The 27,814-nt window shown below is 37.9% G+C and overlaps 3 protein-coding genes across 4 annotated transcripts; 2 read left to right on the top strand and 1 right to left on the bottom strand.

Annotated features, from left to right (window-relative positions):
* The first annotated feature begins 1,060 nt into the window (after positions 1 to 1,060).
* On the top strand, positions 1,061 to 10,465 carry LOC147498371 (P-loop containing nucleoside triphosphate hydrolases superfamily protein). Of its 2 annotated transcripts, none has more exons than XM_086560378.1 (12): positions 1,061 to 2,186; positions 3,621 to 3,733; positions 3,842 to 3,943; positions 4,813 to 4,882; positions 5,468 to 5,523; positions 6,699 to 6,749; positions 6,920 to 7,024; positions 7,131 to 7,175; positions 7,991 to 8,099; positions 8,544 to 8,749; positions 9,526 to 9,725; positions 10,102 to 10,258. In XM_086560378.1, the coding sequence occupies exons 1-12, from the start codon at positions 1,100 to 1,102 to the stop codon at positions 10,115 to 10,117; spliced, it is 2,160 nt and encodes a 719-aa protein (XP_086416504.1). In that variant the 5' UTR covers positions 1,061 to 1,099; the 3' UTR covers positions 10,118 to 10,258. The 2 variants fall into 2 exon arrangements, with proteins under 2 accessions (XP_086416504.1, XP_086416503.1); XM_086560377.1 differs by having other exon boundaries at positions 1,065 to 2,186; positions 9,526 to 9,612; positions 10,102 to 10,465.
* Positions 10,466 to 12,166: 1,701 nt separating this feature from the next.
* Positions 12,167 to 15,178, bottom strand: LOC147498370 (pectate lyase-like). Its single transcript, XM_086560376.1, has 4 exons — positions 14,834 to 15,178; positions 13,850 to 14,501; positions 13,117 to 13,359; positions 12,167 to 12,621 (listed from the first exon to the last, which is right to left on the bottom strand). Exons 1-4 carry the CDS (start codon positions 15,022 to 15,024, stop codon positions 12,397 to 12,399), a joined length of 1,311 nt encoding a protein of 436 aa, XP_086416502.1. The 5' UTR covers positions 15,025 to 15,178; the 3' UTR covers positions 12,167 to 12,396.
* A 3,982-nt stretch (positions 15,179 to 19,160) lies between these two features.
* Positions 19,161 to 22,567, top strand: QKY (C2 calcium/lipid-binding plant phosphoribosyltransferase family protein). Its single transcript, XM_086560375.1, has 2 exons — positions 19,161 to 20,040; positions 20,134 to 22,567. The coding sequence occupies exons 1-2, from the start codon at positions 19,245 to 19,247 to the stop codon at positions 22,356 to 22,358; spliced, it is 3,021 nt and encodes a 1,006-aa protein (XP_086416501.1). The 5' UTR covers positions 19,161 to 19,244; the 3' UTR covers positions 22,359 to 22,567.
* The last annotated feature ends 5,247 nt before the right edge of the window (positions 22,568 to 27,814 follow it).

Here is a 27,814-nt window from a genome sequence, read left to right as displayed (position 1 = left end):
ATCTAGAATGAGCTTTAAATTAAGCTCAAGCTCGATTCATACTTTTGTGCGGGGGAGTTTGAGTTGAGCCTTCGATGAGTTGAGCTCAAGTTACTCACAAACAGCTTGACTCGATAATCATATATATTTTAAAATGCAAAGTAGGTGGTTGGTTATAATTGAATTATAACATTTTAAAATGTATTGTAAAACATTGAGATCAAAAAGACTTAATGCATTTTAAAATGTCGAGTTTAAGTGCAATAGTAAGTGGGTGTTTGGGTTTCATTTTTTCATAAAAAACATTTTTATGAAAAAATATTTATTCTAAAAACAGTTTTTGAATAAACATGTTTGGTTGTGATTTTTCTTAAAAGCTATTTTATCAAACCAGATTTCGCACTATATTTCTCGACATATTTTGGCATATCGTGACATAAAGTACTAAAGTTTAAAATATGGGCAGTTAATTTGCCTTGAGCGCCAAAGTGTTTCCCTTAAAAAAAATAATTTTTTAATTTGAAAAACAAGTTTTATCTAATTATCATAAAACTAGTTTTTGGGACCAAAAAATATTTTTTGGATGAAAAACTATTTTTTTAAAATAGAGACCAAACGTATTTATTTTTTCAAAAAATATTTTTTCACTAATAAACACTTTTTGACAATAAATAAATAGGATCCAAACACTACTTTCAAATGCATTTTAAAATTTATGAAATTTTTAGAGATTATGGGAGATGAAATATAGTTGTTTAGTAGGTGCAAATAATTAAAAGATGATATTTTTGGCAATTGCATTCGAAAATGGATTAACATGTGTTAAGTTATGGTTTTGGTGTAGAAAATAAAAATATTATGCCTCTGATTTTGGAGTCCAAACAATTCTTAACCGACTTCCTTAAACTAATTTTGTGTGACAAATTTGGGAACAATAGTTGGTTGGGTTGTTTAAACTTTAAAGATTAAAAATAATGATTTGCGAATAATTGGTTGAATTGCTGATGAAACACTTTTGGACCGAGCCCGACCCAACTCAAAAGGCCCAATTTGACTAGAAACAAATTTAAACTCAGAAACCATCTAAAAACCCTAATTTTGAAAAGTGGTGTGGGGAGAGATGGAAGATTCTTCTTGGAGATTCAATAATAATAACATGTGCCCAACTTGTTCAATTTATCACTTTCCATTTTGCACTCCCTTAGTTAATAATAACAATTCACCCCAGTTTCCCCAACCTTATTTTAATAATAATAATACCAGTCCAATTAGGCCAATGATGAGGGGCAATGTTTATAACAATAATTACGCTGATCGAAGTGTTAAAAGAATGAGAATTGGTGAAGTGGGTGGTTATAATAATGGAACAAGATTAACAATTGAGGATGAAAGAAGATTGAGCTTGATTCGGGATCACGGGGCGCCTTGGAAACCAAGGGGTGTAAGTAACAGTTTTTATGATTCGAGTGTTAGTGGATATAATGATGGTTTTCGTTTCGATAGGGAAGGAAATGGGAAAAGTTTGCGGAATGAATTTGGTTACCCTCAGAATGATTATCCCTATGGACCTGCTACTGCTTCATCAGGTGCTTGTAATTATGCTCAAGATTCTCGTCAGCTACATGGTAACGGTTTTAACCAAGGAAATGAGTTCCAACATACTACTAGTGTGCTTAATTCACCACTATCAAGTACACCAAATTTTGAAAACAATCAGAGTTTTCATATTCACGGACCGCCCCAAAATGACGTGAGACAATATGTTGCACCAATGGTGAAAGAACAAGGATCTTACTTACCTGTATCAACTGGCAATAGTATGGCTTCATCTGTGCCGGTTCAAGGGATGGCTTCGGGTGTCTATCCTCCTCTGCCCCCTTTGCCACCCCCTGGAACATTGGGTGTTTATCCTCCTCTCCCTCCTTTGCCACCACCACCTATTCCAATGGAGCCACCCGGACCCCCTCCATCCCACCTGCAAGCTAGAGTTTCACCACCACAACCGACCTCGTCATTGTATACTATTCCAGTTACTACCACAGATGCGCCACCTTTATTACATCCATCAGCTCGTGAAGGCCAGCCTTTTAAACTGAAGTCTATATCACCCGATAGACCAAAGATCATTGATGCTTCTTCCTTATTTAAGAGGCCAAATCGAGATACTCGTCCTGATCATATCGTGATCATTCTTCGAGGGCTTCCAGGTAACTTCTTTTCCTTTTCACTATTAAATTCATGTTGCATCTAAACACTAGGTTTTATGTTTTTTTTTTCATGTGCATCCAATTTTTTGTACCTGCTTCTTGTAATACTTTGTTAAGAATTTGCTTTGGGATCTAAAATCTAGCCCCCATGTCAATGGGTTGTACATCGATCTCTACATTGACAGGCAGTCCCTTTCCTTCCTTTCCATATGGTTCACATGTAGTAGCATCTGAAATATGTTTTGAAGCCCAAGAAGCCTATTTGCTGCATCAATAGATTTTTATTTGTTTATATTATTTTTTTCCCCCAAAGACATCCTTAATCAAACCTAATGGTGTCCCACGCTTATTGAAAGGAACTTCTCCACTCTTTCAGACCTTGGCTGAAGTTGGGCATTCAAGTCGTAACTTGTCAGTGTCTAATTGTTGCATAAGTATATAAGTTCAAGTAAGCGAAAAATCAACTCTGTATTGGAAGTTCTCCAAGATTTCTTTACTCTGCAGCACCCAAGTAGCATGCTTCTTAACAAGCACATCACATACAAGATTGCGAAAAGATTACAAATTTGATCAAGAGAATGTTGCTAGGTTACATTGACACGCCGCTTTGGACACAGATACGAATTGTCGGACACGGCAAAATATCAAAATTCGAGGTAAATTACATGCAATATGTGTCCGACACGGACACGTGGATACGTATCCGACACGGATTTTTTTTCAAAATATGGCGTGTCCATATAAGCTAGAAATGTTGCCACTTTTAAGAAAAGATATTACGTTTTAGAATGACATCTACATAAACATTGAGGAGTATATTTTGTTTGAGCTAAGACGACTCAATTCGGGAGAATGTTGTGTTTCAATCTATGTTACATGGACACGCCATATTTTAAGAATAATTAGTGTCGGATATGTATCCGCATGTCCGTGTCGGACACAATGTTGATACGTATTGTATGTGATATACCTCAATTTTTTTATATTCTGCCATGTCAGACACTTTGCATCCGTGTTGGATGCGGACACATTGTATCCTTGTCAATGGAACTTAGGTTTTACTCAGGCTGGTGTGTTTTAGAAGGGGATAGTTGCCTAGTTGCCTTTGGTAGCTCTGTTATATTTGCTACTACGTCCGCTCCCATAACTAGTTGAACTTTTCGACAGGTATCAGTATAATGACCTTATTTATGTATTTATATAGGAATTTAGAAAAATTATTTTGATATCAAGATGGTAGATTTTTGTAGTAGTCTTTATCAGTATTTATGCATTTTTATTATTTTCTATAAGAAGAATCTAGTAATATCTTTACTTGACCAACACGTCATATTCTGATCTAAGTTTTAGTAGTCAAACAAATAATTCAAACAATGACAAACCGGTCATATTCTTTGCTGGACTGGAAATTGACTCTTTTTGTATCACTTTTAGGTGGTGGAAAGAGCTACTTAGCAAAGATGTTACGTGATCTTGAGGTTGAGAATGGTGGTAATGCACCACGAATTCATTCCATGGATGACTATTTCATGACTGAAGTTGAAAAGGTAAGCGATAGTTCTCAATTTGGTAATGCACCACAAATTCATTCCCGTTTTTTTACTTGTCTTCTTGGGTACTATTTTGGCCATGTACTCGTTCAAAATATTGTGAAGGTTGAGGAGAGTGAAGGTTCTAAATCTTCTGGTTTAGTCAAAGGCAAGAAACGAGTCACAAAGAAGGTGATGGAGTACTGCTATGAACCTGAAATGGAGGAGGTGATGCTGGTCTTCCTTTCTTGCACTTTTTATTGAAAGTTTTTTGTATCTGAATTTGTTGGAGATGTCTACTATCCTTTGTATTCTTTATGTATAAATGTTCATTTGGGTGAGAGTTGTTATCATATCCTTTACCAGCCCTATATTATACCTTTCTCTGCGTGTTGTGGAAAAAAAATTGAAAAAATTGTTACAAGTCTTACACTGAGGTTTTTATTTATCTACTCTTTTATCAAAAAGAAAAAGAAAAAGCAAAGAATGAAACTCCCTTTTTCTTAGGTGTTCTATTATCTCCAGTTATTGGGTGTTTGCAAGTTTGATTACAGGCTTGTTTAACTGACATTCCTTCAAGTAAATTTCCTTAGCTTCTTATTATGCATCTATCAGTCGGTCAATTTTGTATTTAAAAGTAACTTCTTTCAAAATATATAGCTGGACTGAAGTCTAATTCATGAATATGCAAGAATCATGTTTACTTGTGTAAAATGGACTAATTTATCCTATTTGCTACGGAGGGATTATCTTTATGAAATGGAATATCTTTATGAAATGAATGAAGTATCTCTTTTATCGTTCAAAAAAAAAAAAAAAAAAAACTTATCCTAATTGACACAAAATAGTTTTGAGAAAGGCCAAGGCATCTAATTTTCCGAAATTTTGTAGCCACTATTGCAATTTCAAATAACAATATGAGCAACCTTGGGTTAAACTTTTATTCGTCAAGATACATATCTTGTCTTTTGAGCTACATACTTATTTAGTTATTTCCATGTGTAGTTACAAGTTTTCTGCAACATCTTGCAAAATAGTCATTTATGATTAATATCTATTGCATTACTTTGAACCCTGATTGTGTATAATTTTGTCAGGCTTATCGGTCCAGTATGTTGAAAGCATTCAAGAAGACTATGGAGGATGATACATTCACCTTTATAATCGGTATGCATTCTTAAATAGCTGGTAAACTTATTGAAAGCAGAAAGTCCTTGAATCCCAGCACAATGTGTTGCATATTGTATTCGACGTCTTAATACTTGCTATTTTTTTGCTCACGTTTTATTGCTCATATGTGATAGTTCTTGTCTCTCTGTTAAGTTATTTAATACCCTTGGAGTCCCGGAAACTCTTTTAACCTGAGATAAAGTGGTTAAAATATTTGGGGTGGTGTGTTCTTGCCTTCTTGGTGTTTAATTGCATCTGATTTAACATGTACCCAGAGTCACAAAATTTTATGACAGACAGAATGCATGTGAACAAGCTTGTATTCTCTTTTGGTTTTAGAAAAGTGAATCAAAATCTGATTTTTGAAAGTCAAACCTGAGCTGCACATAGTGAAAAAAATAATGAAAGGTTACGGATTAGGGTGGTCAATTGCACTGTTCAGCAAATTCAATGTTCTAAGCAATGATATAGATCAAGTGGTGGGATGCAGTGCATGGGCACTGGTTTCATTTTCACTAACTCCAGATGCAGTTTTATTTGACAATTGACCTATTTGTTGCTGGTATGTGTGCCTCGTCTTAGTGGATGACCGCAATCTGCGGGTAGCCGATTTTGCTCAGTTTTGGGCAACTGCAAAGGTATACCCTCAATTCTCTCTTTTTACAACTCTTGAGTATTTGTGAGTATATCTGTTCACAAATTTTAGGGACTAGAAAATTTGTTATCATATGATTTTCAGGCTTCTCATCGTCATTTTAAACTCTCTTATGGTTGGACAAAGATCGATCTTGTCTGTTGCATTTCCTTTCCGTTTTTTCTAGGGTACCATAGTTTGAACATGTTATCACCCATTGTGTTCCAGTTGCTGTAGTCTCTGCCTCCCCTCCTTTTTGTGTTTGTGTCCTTTGAGGCTGGTTATATTTTGCATTCTAAGGTTGTTGATGTAGCACTGCATGTAAAAAATCCAAAGTTTTTCCCGGATGCGGACCATTTTCTGGGATATTGATTTAGAAATAGAATGTTTGTTCAATAAGATATAGAATTGTGTTAAGTTACGCTTTTTTGCATCTTTTTATAGTGTTTGATGGTAAATATATTTAGTGATTCATAGTACTATGACTTGGATTAAATGGCATGGAAATGCTAATAATGTGGTGGCCTACTTTTTTGTTTTCCTAATTTGAATAACTCAACCAGGTCCATATAGTGCTGTTTATATCAGTTTCTTTGTCAACATATTTTAATACCTTATGTCATAACTTTCACCTAGATTGCTGCTTAGCTTTTTTATTTTAGCAAATCCTTTGATGGGTTATAAACTTATTCCGAGTTCTTCCTAAAGCATTGACAATTTGGTTATTCGAATTTGATACTACCACGTTAAAAGACAGTATGTAGAATTGATAAACATTCCTTTATTTAGGTTTTTTGGTCTATGTCCAGTATTTTAAAGTTTATATATTCATCCTGTTTCTTCTATTTATAATTTGTTTCCTATAGGTTGTTTTGTATTTATAACTTGGATTGTTTTGATATCAAGATTATTGCTACTTTATATCTTAATACACACTGATCTAAAACTGGATAAGAGCAATTGATTTGGATATAGCGTATAATGTCTATCATGGTTTGCAAACTTATCCATAGAAAGTTATTACAATTGGTGAACTGTGAAGTTGTCATATCTGCATGATTTCTTTCTTTTGGCATGATCAATTTTTTTAACCTATTAGCATTTGTTTTATGCCATACATTTCAAGTCCATATATTGGTTTCTTCTTCTCTTGCTGATTATTTCAATTTCTTCTGTCAGAGGTCCGGTTATGAAGTTTACTTGATGGAAGCTATCTACAAGGATCCTGTGGTAATTTTTCATGTTCCTCTTCTCTTTTGTGTCACATAATTTTGACCTAAGAATGTCTACACGTAGACAATTCCTTCTAACATATGATAAAAATGTGAGCAACTCATTAGTTAAAATTCAATATAGTATTCAATTTTATGTGGATACTGATTTCCTCATCCGACAAACAGGGTTGTGCTGCTAGAAACATACATGGTTTTACTTCAGATGACATAAAGAAAATGGCAGAACTGTGGGAAGAAGCTCCATCTTTGTATCTGCGTCTAGACATCCAGGTTTGTTATACATTGCACTGTTTTTCTGTTTGTGTCATTTAATTTTCTGCCTTTGATGTTCTGTTTCTATGATCATCTTGTAATGTTATGTCTCTTAACATGACAGTCGTTATTCCATGGAGATGATCTGGAAGAGCATGGGATCCAGGAGGTAATTCAATCTGAAATAGCACCTCTAACGCTTCTCCCATCGTTTCAAAATTTTCATTGATTTAATGGAGCCTGTGAACTTTGATTTGTGATGATTTTCTGAGGATATTTGTGCTATTATGTTTAACAAGAAAAGCTATTTCCACGAATCACGATTCTCTCTTTTCTTTTCTTTTTTGTTCTAGTAAAGCTGTTAATTATGGGCACCTATCAGTTTTCCTCCTATATACATTATATTGTAGAAAACATGCATTGCGGGCTTCTGTCGCTTCTTCTTCCTGATACCAGTCAATGCTACATTTTCCAGTAGCAAAAAATTAAAAATTAAAATTGAATGGAATTGTTTATGCGGACCTTTAATATTCCCTGGTCATAAATAACAGTTAGAAGTGCAAAATGTCAATTGAGGAAATATTTCTGGTCTCTCTAGAAAATATTTACATATTTGGCTTACTTAAAGATTTTAATATAAACTAATCTCATGAACATGATAGGTTTCCTTTGTTTTCTTTCCCTGAACAATGTTGAGTGAGAAAATGAGAAATACCTTTCTAGTAGAAGAAAAAAGAGCAAATTAATATGATTTAGATTTATTGGGTTCACACCAAATAGAAACAGTCTTTAGCCTCTCTTGGAGGTTTAAAATATGTAATTTCTAGAAAGTTTACTGCTTGATTTATGTTGAACTTGTATAGGTGGGAAAAATAAAGAAAGAATTACGACAACAACAATAATAATTGATGAAAAAAAGATATAAATATAAGATTATTTGCGTTGTAGACATTTTGACACTCAGTTTGTTACACTGCATTTCAGGTGGACATGGATATGGAAGACGTGGCCTGTGATGAAGGTCCATCTGCACTGCAGAACAGAAACTCTCAGAAGACAACTGAAACATCTGCAGGAGTCTGTGCATCCAATGGTATGATTTGTATTAACCAGGGTGTTCTAATAGCTCCTGTGATCAAGTTGATGTTGTTTTTGCTAGAAATCTTATTCATTCGCATGTTTCCATGATTATGTTTGGCTTCAGTTTTGGCTCACCATAGGGCCTTCAAATAGAGGAGTGAAGGACTGTAATTGATTAAATAAGTTGATCTCGACATTCTATCCTTGGAAAATGAATGAATAACTAGTAAAAGAAATAAGTGTTTTCATCAGATTTGAACTTCTCTTAGATCTTTCTGATTGGGTTGATAGTCTTTACTTATTGGCCCATGAGCTAATTCAGTTCTGTATATATATTTTTATTTCTGGTAATGATAAAATTGAATGAACCTCAAAGCTATATGACTAGGTTTTTTTTTGTGCTGTTGGCCCTTCTAATATGCTGCACAATTTTAATAAAATTCCTTTTTGTCTTTAGACTCCAACTCTATCAAGGATGAAGAGAGATGGCATGCTGAAGTGGATGATGCAGGAGTCAAAGAACTAGGAAGAAGTAAATGGTCACAGGATGCTGACGAGGAGGACATAGAAAGGTCTGAACAATCTAAAAAGGGTGCAAATGCTCTTTCTGGTCTGATTCAAGCATATACCAAGGGTGACAAAGCTGTTCATTGGGGTGACCAGGTCTGCTTTGTATAAACTATAAATATTAGCGATGACTATGCATTTTGAGATTTATTGAACTGTTAATTATCCATTTGATCGTATTTTAAAGTCTGTGTGTGTTTGTTCCTTCTCACGCCCACTTACGCTTTGCTGACCTACTGTGTATGCGTGTGTGCACACTCGCTTGGTCTGTTTTCCAATTCAGTCCCAATTCAGCTAGAATATACCGTGGAATAAAAACTATCAAGGATAGTTGGAAAGCCAAACTCGCAAGATATTTGTGAGCACAGGATTTGGCAATTAGTGCTTTTGCGTTAACATTTTTAGGCAGTCTTAATTTTCTTTTCTCATAGGTCAATTGCTCATATTTCCATAGGTTATGTATTAGAAATAAGTATGCATTATGGAAAAATAAGAAATAGTGGACTATCAGACTATGTTGAGATGTTTTATTCTGTCCCACATGGGACATTGAAAGGCTTGCATAACACTATATAAGATCTTGGTTCCACTCAACTGGTTTTGGGTCGGATGCTCCAAATTTGTTATGGTATGATAGCAGGCTTATAGTATTTGGCCTCGACTCTGCATCAAGTATGTTAGTCCACATGTTAAGCTCAAGTAACACCACACGTGAGGGGGCATGTTGAGCAGTTTAGTTTAGGATTGGCTTCTAACATGTTGGTACTACGTAATAATGGTTATGTTGCATTGCTATTTTTTCTAGAATACGTATTGTAGGCGCATATTAATTTATAATTAATCTGACCCTATTTTGTTTATCTTTTTTCCAGATTGGCAAGACTGGCTTTTCAATAGGCACAAGTAAAAGAGCACATGTGTTATCGTTAGTAATTGGTCCTGGTGTTGGCTACAACCTGGTTAGTAACTTGGTTGTTGCTGTTGCTGTTGCTTGTTCAAATTCTCTCAGCCCAGATAAATATACCCGTTTGTTTCAAATATCCTTCCGTATAGATGATGAAATGGGAACAAGGTGCTGTGTACCTTATTGACCGGATACTTCAATTAGTATCACTTCTTACCTGCACTAGTAATTCAAACGTATACTTTTTACTGAACTTGTCCATGTGCCATTCATTAGCCCCTATGTTGTCAGGGGCGAGGCAATGGCATTAGGTTTCTCAAATGACGCCTCGGCACCGCCTTAGGAACACCTTTGACAATGACCTGCACCTATTGTCACTAAAAATGGCCACTTTAGCCTGGGGATTCCTAGGCTTCCTTGGGCCGCCTTCGCACCACCTTGGTGACATAGATCAGACTCAAGTGACCTAGGACGGAATGAACTATTTTTATACACAAACTTAAAAATAAGTTCGTATATTAAGTCAGTTCTATCCTTATTGCAGAAATCTAACCCATTAACACAAGAAGTTAGTGAGGGTTTAAGTGATACTACTTGGGAGTCAAAGAAACGGAGTGTGTTCGAACAACAACTTCGTGCAGAGCGTGCATCTGAGCGTGAATCCTTTAAAACTGTTATTGACAGAAGACGTCAACGAATTGGGGGACTTGAGATGGAGGATGAGTTGCAACACTAGAAAGTTGTTTGTGCCATTTTTTTATTTTTTTGTTGTCATGGAACAGCTCGTAAAAGCTGTATCATTCTTTTGTTGTGACTGTATGCTCCAAGCACATCATAAGTTGTTGTATCATAACATTGAAGGACCCCATTTGGGTGTGTTTCCAATAACAAAAGAACTGTTGTAACCAGTGCCCATTTATATACTTTTCCTCCTGCAACCCTGGATTAATGTGTGCAAATTTTGATGCATTACTTTGTTATATTCATTCAGTGATGTAATGGGATACGATCGGGTAAGATAGACAACGTTGTAATGAGGAGAAATTAGTAAGCAACTGCATAACGTGAATTGTAATGCCTGTCATGTGAGTGGACATTTGAAAGACCTGAAACTGTGTTTAATACTTCGTTCCGGTTTTAAAGTTGTCCTTTTGGTTGTTATTTAATTAGAAATAAGAGCATTTCCAATGCAAGTCACTCTTATTCATTTCCACGTCAACTCTATTTCCCCTCTTTTCTACCGTTTTGGTGAAAAGCAAGATGAGGCTGTCCAATATAAATGTGACTATTATTTTCCGACGGGATGTTTGATTCCGTCTGAATGTAAAAATCGAAAAAATGCGTCGGACGGAATGATCCGTCTGAAGTTAAAAAAAAAAACTGAAAAAACACACGAGACAACATCTCCCGAAGTTCCCAAAACTCAGCTACTATCATCCCGTCGTCCGAAGTTCCCAACTCAGCTACTATCTGGGTTGAAGAGCATTGGACAAAGGTTTTTAACCATTTGGAGGTGAATATTGTCACATCCTCTTGATATTCATCTGCATTGGGAATGCTCTAAGAGAAAATACAACGTATCTTCTAAAACGCGTAACTTCTCTTTACCTTTCTTCATATAAAATCACTATCTAGATCTTCGGACCTTTCCCTTCCTTTGGTCGAGTGTTTCTTTGGAGTTGTATCATGTGGAGGGAGAAGAAAAAGGTTTGTTTCTTTGATTAGGGTTTGTAAAAATGTCAATGCCTAGCATCATTTGTGTTTTACCTTTTCTATCAACTTAGAATACATGGGATGCGTCTTTGTCTTGGTGCTTTTTGTAGTTGTTCTTTCTTCCGTTTGTTCCTTGGATAGCCAATTTCTTTTTAACCTTAGGCCTCCCTCTCCCTTTGGTGGAGCAATAGGTTTTGCTATTATAACCATATTCTCTGCTTTAAGGGGTTTGGTTCAGTGCTTGAGGCACAGTTACAAAGTATGACTTCTTTCAAGTTATTGTTTGTGTTGGTTTGTAACCTTTTGGTTGCTTAGAACTTTAGGACTTGGATTTCAGGGGATTGTTTATTGGATTACTTTACACTTTTGCTTGAGCTTGTGGTAGTCAGCTGTCTATATGAGGACTTTGTTTTCAAACATGCTTTTAGACCTGATTAGTTTTTTATTTATTTTGTTATGGCTCTTTCTATTTTTTTTGTTGGTGGAGTCTTTTTTTGTAAGAGGTTCATCCCTCAGATTGGATGCTTAAGCAAAGATTGATGGTGCTCGTCTGTTGTTTGAGGTTTTATCAACCAGTTTTAATCTGAAGGCCTTTTTGGCTCATTTGTTGCAAGGGTTCATTGCCCATATTGGAGGCTTTAACAACAAATTAAGTTGCATGTGTGTTCCTGGGTGTCTTTGGCGCGAAAACATAGAGGAAACTTGGATCCTCTAGCCTTGCCACATTTAGAGAGTTGGTTGGCAGCCTCCATACCAGCTGATAAAATCTGGCTTGAGGCAGTATAGTGTTCTCTCTCTCTCTCAGGTCGTTGCTTGAATAATTTTTATTCCATGGAACTTCACAGTTTGATTTTGAGTTGCAAAGTCATCTCGAGAGAGAGAAAGTAAACACAACATCAATAAATGAACCAATGAGATTACCCAGGAAAAGAGAAAAGGTTAAGAACAAAGGAAGAAATAATCTATTCGTCTCTCCTTTCTTCAGATCTTCTTATAGAAAATAAAACATTTCCCACAACAATAAAAGCAGGAACAATAGGAAAAAATTTATCGTACTGCCATTCTGGCTCAAATAAACTGGTTCAATCTTGTTAGCTATAATCAAGTTATGAGGCCATAAAAACACTTAACAAGCCTTCTTATCATAGCAATCAAGGGCACCAGCGAAACGGGTGAGCCTGGTTACAAAAGACCCAGGTTTAGCACTGATCATCTCTTTCTTTGAGAATCCTCTGTTCTTGCTTGGGTCTCCTGCTTGAACAAAGAAGGCACCATTCATCATCAGATCACCCTCAGATCTCCATGTCCATTGCTTCCACACGCTCTCCTCTGCATAGTCCCTCTTGGTCACCTGCACCACCCCAAAAAATTGTGTAAGTGATTGAGTATGTTGAATGTTTTTTTTTTTTTGTTTTTTTGGCTTGGTAAGTTGAAAATCTATTAAAATGCAGAAAGAGAAAAAGTACAAAAGGATTAGAGGGAGCAACAACCTGCTCCCTTCTAAGGTTCAAGCTAAAAACACACTAGCGACTCCCATTTATAAGAACGGGGTAGAGACAATCACTCAAACCTAAAGAACCTCTGGAAAGGCACTTCGTATCTGTGTAACTAAGAAGGTTTGCGAATTGCGAGTATGTTTTATGTAACTTGCATCATGTACTGCATTTAGCATTGTTTTAATAATAGTCGTGGATTACTTTAAGCATGCATTTATGGAAGAGAAAAGTTAAAAGTGCGTTTGAACTGAAGTCGACATCAAAAGAGGTGATCATTACATAGTAGAAAATCCAATAAAAATAGGAAAAAAATAAAGAGGAGAAGCATGCATATATAGCTTGATACTTACTTCCTTGGCATTGCGATCTGGAGGGGCGATATACCGATTACCCTGGCTAATGATGGTAGGTTGTTGGCTACCACCAACTGCATACATGAGCCAATGAGTATAGTCATTGTTAACCACATGAAAGAACCCCCATCTGCACCTTGGCATTCTCTGCACTAATCCTCTTCCAAAGTGATTAAATGCAAGTGTCACTTGCATAATCTTATCTTCAGAGTAGCTGTCACTTGCACCAAACAACATCACCTGCATCCACAACTCTCGTTTATCATAATGCACAAATATAAAATTTCAAAAGGCATCCCAAGGAAAATATTATGAGGACACAGTACAAGACTTCGGAAAACAAATGACCATGTCCATTGCTGGAAAATGGTTTGCGGTCATACAGGCGATCTTGACTGTTCATCCATCACATAAGAATGGCCTAACTCAATTACTTAGTCAAGCGTCAGGCTTCACACAGCCAAACCTAGGGGTCCAAGAGTGGTGCCAAACCTAGCTGGCAAGCTAGCCTGATAATGACCATGACCTTGGCCACCATTGTGCGCCAACGGCAGCTACACCATCTGCATGGTGCACGGCGTAGTTTTAACTGAAAATTTCTCGATCACTACTATTATGGAGTGAGAGTACGGATATGCGAGTGTGAGACCACCCAATGTGAGACTTTACAGAGTTCCTGTCACAACCTCACATTGTTAGGAAGGTGATGAGAGTTTTAGCGTAATGATACCTCATTATGGTGGGTCATGTGGCAATTGGAGATAGTAATTGCAGTAGATCCTTGAACAACATCAACAAGACCATCTTTGCAATTTGACATAGAAATGTGATCAATCCAAACATTTGTTGATCCAAAGACAGTTATAGCATCACCATCACTTGCTGTACGTAGCCCAAGATGATCTATGGAGTCTCTAATCATACCACCATTACCAGCGTGTATATCATGAATATGAAGACCATGAATAATAACATTCTTCACAAATTGTATAGTAAGTCCTGCACCATGAGCAATGTGTACGTTAGCTCCACGACCATCGATTGTTTTGTGACTTGTCACGATCAATTCCTCACTGAGCCTAATCACCATGTCACGTGCAAATATGATCCAAAGTGGCTCTCTTTGGATGACGGCGTGACGCAATGTCCCTGGCTTTGGGTTCACGAGATCATTATCTGATGAGTCGGTCACGATGTAGTACTTGCCGTGCTTGCCACCAGTAGTTTTGCGACCAAAGCCAAGTACACAACTAGCAAGTCTTTTGCGGTTGGCAGCCCAATGTTTTCTGCACCTCCAGCAACGGTCTATCGGATTTGTTGCCTTGCATGGGCCTTTATTTTTCCTTAAGCCCCTTCTGGTGCTGTTGGTTCCCTCTAGAGTCCTGCGCCACAAAATAATGTAGGGTACCCAATAATGTAATAAGAGCGAAATCATAAACATGGTAATTTTTGGCCGGTTTTTTTCTAATTATTTTGTATTGTCACATACTAGCTGCTAGACTAGTTTGTTCATAAAATGTTACTACAGTAATGTGTCGTTTCGCAATTTTCAGTGTCTAATGCTTACAGATGATCAAATATTGTTGTTTCACTTGTAGGTGGATTATATTAATGCAACCGATCGTGGCATTCGAAGTTGCAGAGTAAACATACTTTTTGTCTTAAGGCTATCGGACAACCATTAAAGTTTAATAGATGTTGAGAGTAAACTCACATTCGAACGTGATGGTTCAAATGTTGGGTGACTTCCTCAGGATCAGGATGATAAGCATCCAATGCATTCTTCTTAGCTTCCTTGGCTCTTTCTAGCCACACCTCATCAAAATCAGCAATATTGGCCCTAACCATCTGGGCCATTACAGCCAACGAGAATAAAAATAACAGACTAGGCTTGATTATCATCATAATTCCTTCTTTCTAATGTCTTTTGTTTGTTTCCTAAAGGATGGTGATGGTCAAGGTCTTGGGGTTTTAGGATAGCCCTTTTATTCTACAATAAAAAGGAAAATTAGACCCTGCCAAACCAACCTATAAAACCACACACCAAATTGGTTTGTTTGGCTCAATAGAATTTTCACTCCTATTTGAAGATTTTTTTTAATAGAATAGTTGAGAGGTTAAGAGAAGAAAAAGGTTGAGAGAAGAGCGAGGAGAGTGGAGTTCCATTTGGGATTAACGGTCATGTATATATACATTATTTTTAGTTCCATTCCAGTTCACCTAATTTTGGACGTTTTACTATTGATCGAGTTGAATAGTTCAATTTTCTAGATCACCTCTATATATATAAAAAAAAACAGAAGTAGATTACCTCTATATTTGGCCATGTCCCACATTTGTTTGGAGTCCATCAAATACAGATTCATTGGCAAATTTCGTTAGTTATGTACTTATGTTCTTGTTGTTTTTCAGATCGAAGATTAGGTCTTAACAGTTAACACTGGGTCATTGTTGACCCCTTTTTTTTTTGTGGAGAAATCAGTGACCACTTTTTTTTTGCACACGACTAGTTTTAGACAAAAAAATTTATCAAAGTTAGCTGCTTAATTGTGTAAAAAATATCCTTGTGAACATCTTACTTATGAGTCTTCGACGAGACTATGGCAACGATGGTGATGCAATGTGTCATCTACCATTGTCTGCACAAATTATAAATAATCATCTCCATCCATTATCTCAATCACAAACATTTATCACATACAACCTTCTAGACACACGAAAATATAAATATAAAAGCTCATCACTAAATCTATAAAATGCCGGACCTTCTACACACACTAAGGAACAAGCTTTTGATTCACGCATTTCCGTAAGAATGAAAATTTTCGTTCTAAATAGAGTGAACGAAGTTCGGATTGGGTTGGTTAGTCATTGTGTCATACGATAATGTGATTTAGATCCAAGCCGATCAATATACCAGGCCATAGCGTATGGATGATGTGGTGGAGTTTGTAGAGGAAGCACAAAATTAATTAGGAACTGTCTCAAAAACCCTACATACAAAAAGCTTAACTTCATTAGATAGGATGGTGTCTCCTAATATCCTGCAATCAACAACAGTCAACAGCTCATCTCATAGACAAGAGGCTCATGCACCTTTCGATATAAAGTTGCATAAACTTTTCTTTTGAAGAGCGTGCAAATGTGGTCTTATGTTAGTTTTACTACATCGGTTAAGAGGTGTATATTTAATTTAGATGATAAATCTTATTACAGAAATCCATTTACTCTGCGATTTACAGTGCTAAGCGCGCTCCATCAAGAAAGGTGCCCAAGGTTATGATGAGCCTAATTGTGTATTTTCGCAAGTTGATTTGTGCAAACAAAATTTATGTTACTGCATGGTTAATACCAAAATGATAGTCTTTTGCAAATGCATTTGTGATTACGGGTGATTTTTTTTTTTTAATATATGGATAATCGCATATATCATGTTGTGATTTGAAAAATAAAACAAGAGTAATATTTACTGTTAAATCTTCCGCAATATAAGGTGTGGGGTCATAGTATCACCTTGCTTCTTAATGTAACTTCAAAAGCTTGGGAAAAGCATATAGCAATATGCATAAGAACGTATGGTTGAGAAAAGTGGAGACTGAGGTACTTTATTGAAATTGTGGTTTTGCTTTTGACAAAAGGGGGCCGTTGAATCATATACCATTTCGAGCATCTTCGCTGTGTCTCTACTCTGTTTCAGTTTCTATGTTCATAAATATGGATGTGACTGGCATTTCCCTATATATTGCTTTGGTCCACAACCCTAAAGTGAGTCTCCATTGCGGATGATTTTGACAGTGGTGAATGACAAATTCAGGGTAGAAGTGGTACTCACTAAAAATAAAAATAATGAAACAAAGATTCATATATTGTCGAATATAAAGCATAAAACAGGTAGCGTAACATGTGCTGACTAGCAAAGTCGGTAAAACCTTTAGATGATGATACTAGAAATATGGGGCTTGAACCCCGTTAGCATCAAAGAGTTGCAACTAAACTATATTTTGTTAGACGTATACGTGCACAAGTGAAAACATTTTTTACCGAAATTTGTATCCCCACACTGGAAGTCTGGAACGGAGCCCTTGAAGGCTCAAGTGAAATGTGACCTAAATGCTAGATCATCCGGGTCATTGTCTCCATTTCATTATAAACAGACATTTATCAGTATGAAGACTTGCTTTCCCTTTAGTGATATAAGCAGCCAAGCACATCATCTCCACAGCACAATATCACCAGCCCTAATAGGTATCAAACAAGGAATCATCACTGCCTATAGACTCTTAAAAAACCAGACATCAAAGTTAGCTAACTATAAGAGAATTTTGCGCCATGAATTGAATGTTGGAATTTCCATGAGTATTTCTAAATACTACTGTGTGTGTGTGCAAAGTAGAGGAGATAAACAAAGTGTGTTTTCTCCACTTTAGTGCATTGTAGATATTCCCACATTGGTTATCCACCACTAGCAAGTGAAGTATATGAGACATTCCTCTACCATAAGGGCATGCCCTTAGGGTACAAATGCTTTTGTGTTAGGAGGGAGGACTCACCTAGAGCCACACACGTGCGCCCGCGCCGAGCCGAGTCGGGCTTGGGCTTAGAAACTATAAACTGCCCTATTCTTCTTCTCTTCTTTCTGTAGCTCTCATAGAGAGTTATATCGTTGTTCTAGAGGGTAGTCTGTTCTAGTGCAAAGTCAGACTGCTGTTAACCATTGAATCCGCGCCTTGGTTGTTACCTGTGATTTTTGTCCTTGTCTCTTTATTGTTTTATTTATTCACATACAATATTAAACGATCGAGTAACACCACTAATTACATGTCTAAGTAGATTGATTATAGCTGGAAACGCATCACATAACATTTTCATTCATTTTTAGCATTATAGCTTTGCTCAATCCAAAATATTCATAATAGTACAATCAATCACCCTATATACAAACTTAGTGGAATTCTAGTTACGACCATGTAAAGTTAGATCACTACATAAACTTGAACCACTGCACGCTATAAATTGTACCTGTACTTAATCATATTCACTTTATGTAACAAAAGCAAATATGAATCTGATGATATACTGATACTAGAAACATGCTTTACAGTTCGGATGTTATAAATGAAGATCATCTTCAAGACATTAGATTCTTCTTCATGTGACTAGGTGAGAATTCGTCTAGGATATGTTCTATTCCAAAACATACTTTTGATGTCAAAATGGAACAAAGGCTTAAGAATTGAAAAGAGGAATACAACAACGGTCACGAAAAGGGATGCCTTTCTCATCTTCGATGTTGGTCCTTTCTTCATTTTTGACTAAGCCGTGGAATCATGAATAGTCCCATTATATTTTTAAGTGGCTTAAATAAATCCACAAAATCTTCAAAGTTTTAGTTGCTTGATGAATAATGATGACTAGGCTCGGCAGTCGGCTCAATTGCTCAATTACCATTTTACTGTTGCAAATTGTTAAATCCTTAGGCTATGCTCGACCTCGTATTGTAGTTTGCTTGTAACGTAAATTGGAAAAAACGAAAAAACAAAAACGAAAATGAGTATAAAGGTTGTTGCTTACAATCCAAGCAACTAAGTGTTATGGACTCTGAATTGAACTCAGTATAGACCAAACTTAAACATGCTAAAGAACGACTCGCTCGACTGGAAGACATCTGACACTAAGTAGTCTCAGCACTGACTGTACCCACTTCCCACACTAACCCAAATGACTAGGCCATATCCTTGATACTCAATTAAAAACACTAAAAAAGCTCAAATTCAATGATAAAGTATGGATTTTATTCCAGTTAGAGTATATTTAACAAATATTTAGTGTTAATCAAACGCATTTGAACACGTAATTACCCAGAAAGGAAAAGGAACAAACTAGAAACCAAGCAAAGCCAAGAAAACCCACCCCACCACCAAGCAAACTTCCCATGAACGAATAGAATCCAATTCTCTAATTTCTCCCAACATGTTAATTTCCAAAAAGAAATAATATAAAATCGGAAAATAATTTTCACAAAAAGCAAACCCCCTAACATAAAAAAACAACCACTTCGTCATTCTCCCTCCTTTTTTTTCCTTTCCCTTCTCTTCACTCCACCTGGAAAAAAAAATGCGACAAAAATGACAACATCACCACAAACAGCACCTCAACCTGAAACAACAACGACAAAAATACGAAAGCTAGTCGTGGAAGTAATTGATGGAAGAGATATTTTACCAAAAGATGGACAAGGAAGTTCAAGTCCATATGTAGTAGCAGATTTCGATGGACAACGAAAACGAACTTCGACAATACATCGAGATTTGAATCCAGTATGGAACGAAAAGTTGGAGTTTACAGTAACAGATCCAAAGAACATGGAATATGAAGAACTAGAGATTGAAGTTTACAATGACAAGAGAATGGGAAATGGATCAAGTTCAAAGAAGAACCATTTTCTTGGAAGAGTTAAAATATATGGAAGTCAGTTTTGGAAAAAAGGTGATGAAGGTTTGATTTATTTTCCTTTAGAAAAGAAAAGTGTTTTCAGTTGGATTCGTGGTGAACTTGGTCTTAAAATATACTACTTGGACGATTTCATTGAAGAAGGAACATTGCAGTCAGAGAAAGAACCAGACCCACCACCTGCGACGACGGAGGTCGTAAAATCTCCGCTTGAGCTACCACCAACTGAAGCAGCTCAAGAAGAAGTGATTACTCATTATTATCCACAGATGGTTACGGTTGAAGAATCACCACCGCAACCGGTACCAGTGCCGGAATTTCAACCGGAGAATTTTAGTCATCACGTGCCAATGGGAAATCAGTTTCCTGCGGACGTTAGAAAGATGCAAAGTGGAAACACAGAGAGGGTTAGAGTTTTGAGGAAACCATATAATGATTACGCGCCAAGAATCATTCCAGGAAAATTTACAAGTGAGTCATTTTTCTATTTTATTTTTCATAGGCAGTACTAGGAAGAGTGGCCTCGAGTTACAGTTGTTACTCGTTTTTTGTTTTAATTTACAGGTGAGACTGAAAGAATTCAAAATTATGACCTGGTAGAACCGATGCAGTATCTCTTTGTTCGAATTGTGAAAGCTCGAAATCTCACAACGAATGAGTCTCCTTACGTTAAAATTCGGACCGGAAGTCACTCTGTCCGGTCTAAACCAGCGGTTCACCGGCCCGGTGAGACAATTGGGAATCCAGAGTGGCATCAGGTCTTTGCGCTCGGTCAAAATAAGTCGGAGTCTGGCCAAAATCAGTTGGAGATTTCGGTATGGGACGGACTGCCATCGTCGCAATTTCTCGGTGGAGTTTGTTTCGATTTATCAGATGTTCCAGTACGAGATCAACCGGATAGTCCGTTAGCGCCGCAATGGTATCGGCTTGAAGGCGGGGATGATCATCGAGTTACGGGTGACATTCAACTCAGTGTTTGGATCGGTACTCAAGCTGATGACTCGTTTCCTGAGTCATGGAGTTCAGATTCACCTTATGTGGCTCATACTCGGTCTAAAGTTTATCAATCACCTAAACTTTGGTATTTAAAACTTAATGTTATTGAAGCTCAAGATCTTCATGTTGCACCAAATTTTGCTACGGATGTTCGTATCAAAGCACAAGTAGGTTTTCAATCTGCTAGAACTAGAAGAGGTGTTGTGAATAATCATAGCTCATCATTTTTCTGGAATGAAGATCTAATTTTTGTCGCTGGTGAGCCACTCGAGGATCAATTAATTGTATTAGTCGAGGACCGTGGGAGTAAAGATGTAGTACTACTTGGCCACATTGCTATTCCATTGAGTTCAATTGAGCAACGATTGGATGAACGACATGTTGGCTGCAAATGGCTACCATTGGGGGACGGTAGTGGTGGTAGTAGTCCGTATAGTGGACGCGTTCTTCTTCGCTTATGTTTGGAAGCCGGTTACCATGTGTTAGATGAAGCGGCCCACTTGTGTAGTGATTTTCGTCCCACCGCAAAGCAGCTTTGGAAGCCGGCAATTGGTGTATTGGAGCTTGGGATACTTGGAGCTAGAGGTTTGTTACCGATGAAAACTAAAGGTGGAGGAAAAGGAGCTACTGATGCTTATTGCGTCGCCAAGTATGGAAAAAAATGGGTTCGGACGAGGACTATTACGGACAGTTTTGATCCACGGTGGAATGAGCAGTACACTTGGCAGGTTTATGATCCGTCGACTGTGCTCACTTTAGGTGTATTCGACAATTGGCGGATGTTTGCTGATGTGTCAGAAGAAAAACCAGATTACCGCATTGGAAAGGTACGTATACGCGTATCTACATTAGAGAGTAACAAAGTGTACACGAATTCGTACCCACTGCTGGTCCTTTCAAGATCCGGGTTGAAGAAAATGGGTGAAATTGAGTTAGCGGTGCGTTTTGCTTGCCCGATTCTGTTGCCTGATACATGTGCTGTTTATGGGCAACCGACGTTGCCCAGAATGCATTACCTACGCCCACTTGGTGTGGCGCAGCAGGAAGCATTGCGTGTTGCTGCAACTAAAATGGTTGCAGCGTGGCTAGTGCGTTCTGAGCCGCCACTAGGACCAGAAGTAATTCGGTACATGCTTGATGCGGACACGTATACATGGAGTATGCGTAGAAGTAAGGCTAATTGGTTCAGAATTTTGGCTGTGCTGTCTTGGGTTATTGGACTTGGAAAATGGTTAGACGATATTAGAAGATGGAAGAATCCAGTTACCACAGTACTAGTTCATGTGTTATACTTGGTGCTTGTTTGGTACCCAGAATTGATAGTCCCAACTGGGTTCTTGTATGTATTTATGATTGGAGTTTGGTACTATAGATTCAGACCTAAGGTCCCAGCTGGAATGGATATAAAGCTCTCACAAGCTGAGAAGATTGATCCAGATGAACTCGACGAAGAGTTTGATACAATACCAAGTTCAAGACCACCTGAAATTATCCGAATGCGATATGATCGCTTAAGGATTTTGGCTGCAAGAGTACAGACTGTGTTGGGGGATTTTGCGACGCAAGGGGAGAGAGTGCAAGCTTTGATAAGCTGGAGGGATCCAAGGGCAACGAGATTGTTTATCGGAGTGTGCTTACTAGTTGCTTTGTTGTTGTATGTGGTGCCTCCTAAAATGGTAGCAGTGGCTCTTGGATTTTATTTTTTGAGACACCCAATGTTTAGAGAGCCAATGCCACCAGCTAGTTTGAACTTTTTTAGGAGGCTTCCAAGCTTAACTGATAGATTGATGTAGGGTAGAAGAGAGTGGGAGAGAAGTTCTTACTTTTTCACTTACAAAATCAGGGGAGTGTATGTGCTAGCTGTTCTGTTCAAAATGTAAAATGACACGCCTTTGTGAAAGCGCTTCCCTGTATTACTTTTCACTTTGTTTTTGTAACTTGATTAGTCAATAAAATGAGAAAGGAGGGTGAGGGAACTTATTGGTTCAGCATTTGAGAGAAATAAGTCTTCATCAATGTTAAGCTACAAATTGTGCATTTTGTTTTAGATATTCCAAATCGTCGTAATCCACAAAACTGATAAATTAAACGTAAGATATTCTAGTTTAGAAGGCAGAATGTTTGAATTGAGCATTTCTAAGATGTTTTCCAGTCCTAATAAACAAAATTGCATGCATATAGTTCCAACACCCAACATGCAGCCAGCAGAGGTCTTTTTCTCGATAATTACCCATCACATTAATATTAAGCCGAAACCAAACAATTTACACCATTTAGAGCTTAGTAACCAGATCGTTGAGCGGGAATGAAAGTGTGAAATCGCTTAACTTGAGAAGCTCCCATTTTAAGAGGCGGGAGCGGAGCGCTTGTATATGGGAATGGATCGGTTTACTATATAATGTTTACTCACTTTTGTACTCTCAATAATAGCCATCAGATGGTTGGAATCAACGTTTGAAAATCTGCTGATGTGTCACTCTAAAAAAGTAAGAAAATAGATAAGCTGACAGCTAGAGCCGAGCCATTTACACACCAAAATCATTACCACTACTTTCTAAACATGTGTCCGACTTTTCTCACACCTTTTCGGTCAATACTAAAAATTTCCGGAGTTTTCTTTTTCAGTGAAAACATTATTTTTTACAAACAAACACGAAAGGAAAAAAGCATGAAGTTGCCTCTATTTTTGCAAAGAAAGCATCTTTTAGAAAAAGAAGACACAAAACACATTCTTTAGCTTTTCTCTTTCCCTTTCTCTAACAATACAATTCGATTGTGCTTTATTGCAAGTTGTCGTTTGCACCGTTTACCGGTGTAAACCACCATTTCCAAACAATACAATTCGGTTGTGCTTTACTGCAAGATGAGACTAAAGATAGTTTTAGGTGGTTATTTGAAATTTGGAAAGAAGCTGTTGACTTTATCCCTCACATGAGGAGGAAAGGAATTCATTATGCATTAAGATGTCAGAGCGCGACCCGCGCCCATGTCGTAGAAGACCTCCAGTACTTTCAGCGTGACCCGCGCTCAAGTCTATTTTCGTGGGCTTTGCTACAATAACCGTGAAATTTGTTTTTTCCTATAAAAACAAAATCAAGGTTTTAGAAAACCGGGACTAATGCAAGCAAACAACCAGAGAGAGAAAACCCAATCTTGAAAGCTATCAAGATTGAGAGAGATAACCTTTATAGAGAGATAAACCTGTAAAGAGATAAGAGTGATCTAATAAGATGAGAGACTGAAATGAGAGATTGTAATCTTCCTTCCCACTTTATAAAGAACTAGCTCTTGTGGAAGTAGATATCATTAGCCGAACCACGGTATATCTTTGTGTTGTGGTTTGTTTTTACTGCTTTACATTATTATCTGTTGTTAATAGTTGTTTAGCGAGTTAGGCATGTTAGTATAGATCGTAGTTGATATTTAGAATTTGTCTGGAGTTGAATTGAATTCAAATACAAGTTATTTGTGTAGTGGGGGAATCGATTGGTATTAGTATAAACCCCAACAAGTGGTATCAGAGCCTTTGGTTGGATTAGCCTAGGGTGTTATCCAAATTTTGGTCGGAAGGTGTTTGACAAAATTCCTGAGAGAAGATTTGAGTTTAAATAACTTGTAGAAATGGACAATTCTGTGAACACTCGCATGATGACGAGTCTGAATAGGAAGAATTACACCATCTGGAAAACCAAGATGGAAGACTTGCTATACTGCAAGGACTTGACACTTCCCATTGAGAATGAGGGAGTAAAACCAGAAAAGATTGATGAGGCTGAGTGGAAAAAGCTTGACAGAAAAACGATAGGATACATTCGACAGTGGATTGACGACAGTGTCTTTCATCATGTGTCCCAAGAGACTACAACCTTTAGTTTGTGGAAGAAACTCGAAGACCTCTACGAGAGGAAGTCGGGCGAAAACAAAGTGCTGGTTGTTAAGAAGTTTGCCGACACGAAGTACCAAGAAGGTTCTTCAATGTCTGAGCATCTTAACGAATTACAGAATACCATCAATCAGATGCATTTGATGAAGATCAATTTGGGAGACGAAGTTGAGGCTTTGTTTCTATTAGGCTTTTTATCCGAAAGTTGGGAGATGTTAGCAGTTTCTCTACACGGAGCAGCCAAGGATGGAATAGTTACCATGGAGATGGCTACTGCGTCTTTGTTGAATGAGGAGACTAGAAGGAGTTCAAAAGGCAGCTCCTCACACTCAAAGATCCTTGTCACAGAAAAATGGGGCAGAGGAAGATATAGAAAACCATCTCGTTCTAGAGGTGATGACAGAAGTAAATCTAGGGGTGAAGCTAGAACTCCTAAGGCAGAGAGGCAATGTTACTATTGTGCCACCAATAGCCACTTCAGATATGAGTGCAGAACACTGAAGAGAGATGAGAAGAATAACTGTGTATATGAAGATATGGTGCAGAGGAACGGAAACACAGGCAGAGATACTACTGCACTAGTCGACGGCCTAGTGGGAATTGTGTCGATTGTGGTGTGTCTTTGCCTTAGTACCTCATGTCAGGATACAAAGTGGGTGATAGATACAGGAGCATCCTATCATGTCATTACACAGCATAGGGGATTCTTCACTACCTACAGCTGTGGTGAATATGGTGAAGTAAGGATGGATAATAGTGGCGTCTCAAAGATTATAGGCTTTGGAGATATTCATGTAGAAACAAATGTCGGCTACACCTTGACACTCAAGGATGTAAGACATGCCCCTGACATACGGTTAAGCCTAATTTCGGCTGGGAAATTAGATAACGATGGTTTTGTAAACTCGTTTGGTAATGGGGTATGGAAACTGAGCACAGGTTCCATTGTAGCAGCTAGAGGGAAGAAAACTTGCTCTCTTTACAAAACACAGGCTAGTTTGTGTAAAGTAGAAGTGAATGCGGCAGAAGAAGAAGCTTCCTCCGAACTGTGGCACAAGAGACTATGTCACATGGGCATAAAAGGGATGGAAGTTCTTGCTAAGAAAAAGGCCTTGCCAGACATCAAATGTACACATTTAAATACATGTACTTATTGTTTGGTAGGAAAGCAACATAGGGTGTCTTTCCAAAGATTCCCGTCTCACAGAAAGGACAATGTCCTTGAACTAGTGCACACTGATTTATGTGGTCCTATGAGAGTAAAGTCCCACCAGGGAGCTTTGTACTTCTTGACATTCATTGATGATACATCAAGAAAGATATGGGCCTATAGTCTGAAGACCAATGATGAAGTACTTGGCGTGTTTGAGAAATTCCATAGCATGATAGAAAGAGAGACTGGGAAGTTGTTGAAGTGTATTCACTCAGATAATGGGGGTGAGTACATTGGGCCATTTGAAGAGTATTGCTAGTGTCATGGGATTCATCATGAGCAGACCGTTCTCAAGACACCGCAACAGAATGGAAAAGCAGAGAGAATGAACCGTACCATTGTAGAGAGGATGAGATGCATGCTATCTTACTCTAAGCTACCTAGAAGCTACTGGATAGAAGCAATGCGTACAGCCGTGCATGTGATCAACCTATCGCCGTCAAAGCCTCTAAATAGTGACTATCCAGAGAGAGTATGGTCAGGCAGAGATGTTGATTATGGATACTTAAGGGTATTTGGGTGTAGGGCATTTGTGCATATTCCGAAGGATGAGAGATCCAAGCTTGATGACAAAGCCAAGCAGTGCATTTTTCTGGGTTATGGAGATGAAAAGTTCGGTTACAAACTCTATGATCCGATTAACAAGAAGGTAATCCGAAGTCGAGATGTTGTGTTCCTGGAGGACCAAACCATAGCAGACTTTGAGGAGAGTGAGAAGCTACAGGCTTTCACTAATGATCTTGTTGATTCAGAACCAGAAGTTGTTCCTACTGTGGAACGTGCAGAAGGCATTGAGAATGCAGAGAACCATGAGTTTGAAGCTCATGATGAGAATTCTATTGCTCATGATGGGATAGAACCTATTGGTATAGAAGATGCAAATGAGATGCATGAACCACCACCAGAGCAAGCAGAAGTGCATCCTCTTGAGGCACCAACAGATGGGGCAAGAAGGTCAGACAGAGAGAGACTAGCTTAAACCAGGTATCCACCACATACGTACGTGCTACAATCGGATGGTGGAGAACCTATGTACTATCAAGAGGTACTTGAATGTACAGAAAAAGAAAAGTGGTTGAAGGTCATACATGACGAGATGTATTCTTTCTATAAGAATCATACTTATGAGTTAGTTGAGAAACTGCAAGGATGAAAAATTCTCAAAAATAAGTGGATATACAAAGTTAAGCATGAGGAGAACAATCCTCACCCAAGGAACAAAGCTCACCTTGTTGTGAAGGGATTCGGTCAAAGGAAAGAGATTGACTTTGATGAGATTTTCTCTCCTGTAGTGAAGATGACTTCTATCCGGGTGGTATTGGGTATGACCGCAAGTATGAACCTAGAGGTTGAGCAGCTAGATGTTAAGACAACTTTTCTTCATGGATACCTTGAAGAAGATGTCTACATGGACCAGCCAGAGGGGTTTGAGGTCAAAGGCAAGGAGCACCTAGTATGCAAGTTGATAAAGAGCTTGTATGGGTTGAAGCAAGCACCAAGGCAGTGGTACATAAAATTTGATTCCTTTATGACGAAGCAAGGATACAAGAAGTCTGCTTCTGATTATTATGTGTTTATTCAGAGATTTCCAGATGGAGATTTTATAGTGCTAATGCTGTATGTGGATGATATGTTGATAGTTGGCCCAAACATCAACAAGATATCCAAGCTGAAGAAAGACTTGAGCAAGTCCTTTGAGATGAAGGATTTGGGTCAAGCAAAGCAGATACTTGGGATGCGGATCACTCGTGATAGAAAGAGAAAGAGTGGGAAGTTGTGGCTTTCTCAAGAAAGCTACATTAAGAAGGTGTTGAAGAGATTCAACATGGATTAAGCGAAGCCAGTTAGTTGTTCGCTTGGTGGCTAGTTCCACATGACTAAAGAGATGTGTCCAAAGGGTGAGCATGAGCAGAGTCAGATGGAAAAGATTCCTTATGCATCGGCAGTGGGCAGCTTGATGTACGCAATGGTGTGTATACGATCGGATATAGCTTTCGCCGTGGGCGTTGTAAGCCGCTTTCTATCAAATCCGGGGAAAGAGCATTGGGAAGGTGTTAAGTGGATATTGAGATATCTCAAGGGCACTTCCAAATCGTGTTTGTGCTTTGGTGGAAGTAAGCCCTTACTTGAAGGCTACACTGATGCAGACATGG

The sequence above is a fragment of the Coptis chinensis genome, chromosome 5 (genome assembly GCF_015680905.1).
Source record: "Coptis chinensis isolate HL-2020 chromosome 5, ASM1568090v1, whole genome shotgun sequence".
Lineage (NCBI taxonomy): Eukaryota > Viridiplantae > Streptophyta > Magnoliopsida > Ranunculales > Ranunculaceae > Coptis > Coptis chinensis.
Note: the sequence above shows the minus strand (reverse complement) of the source record. Positions and strands in the feature narration are given on the sequence as shown.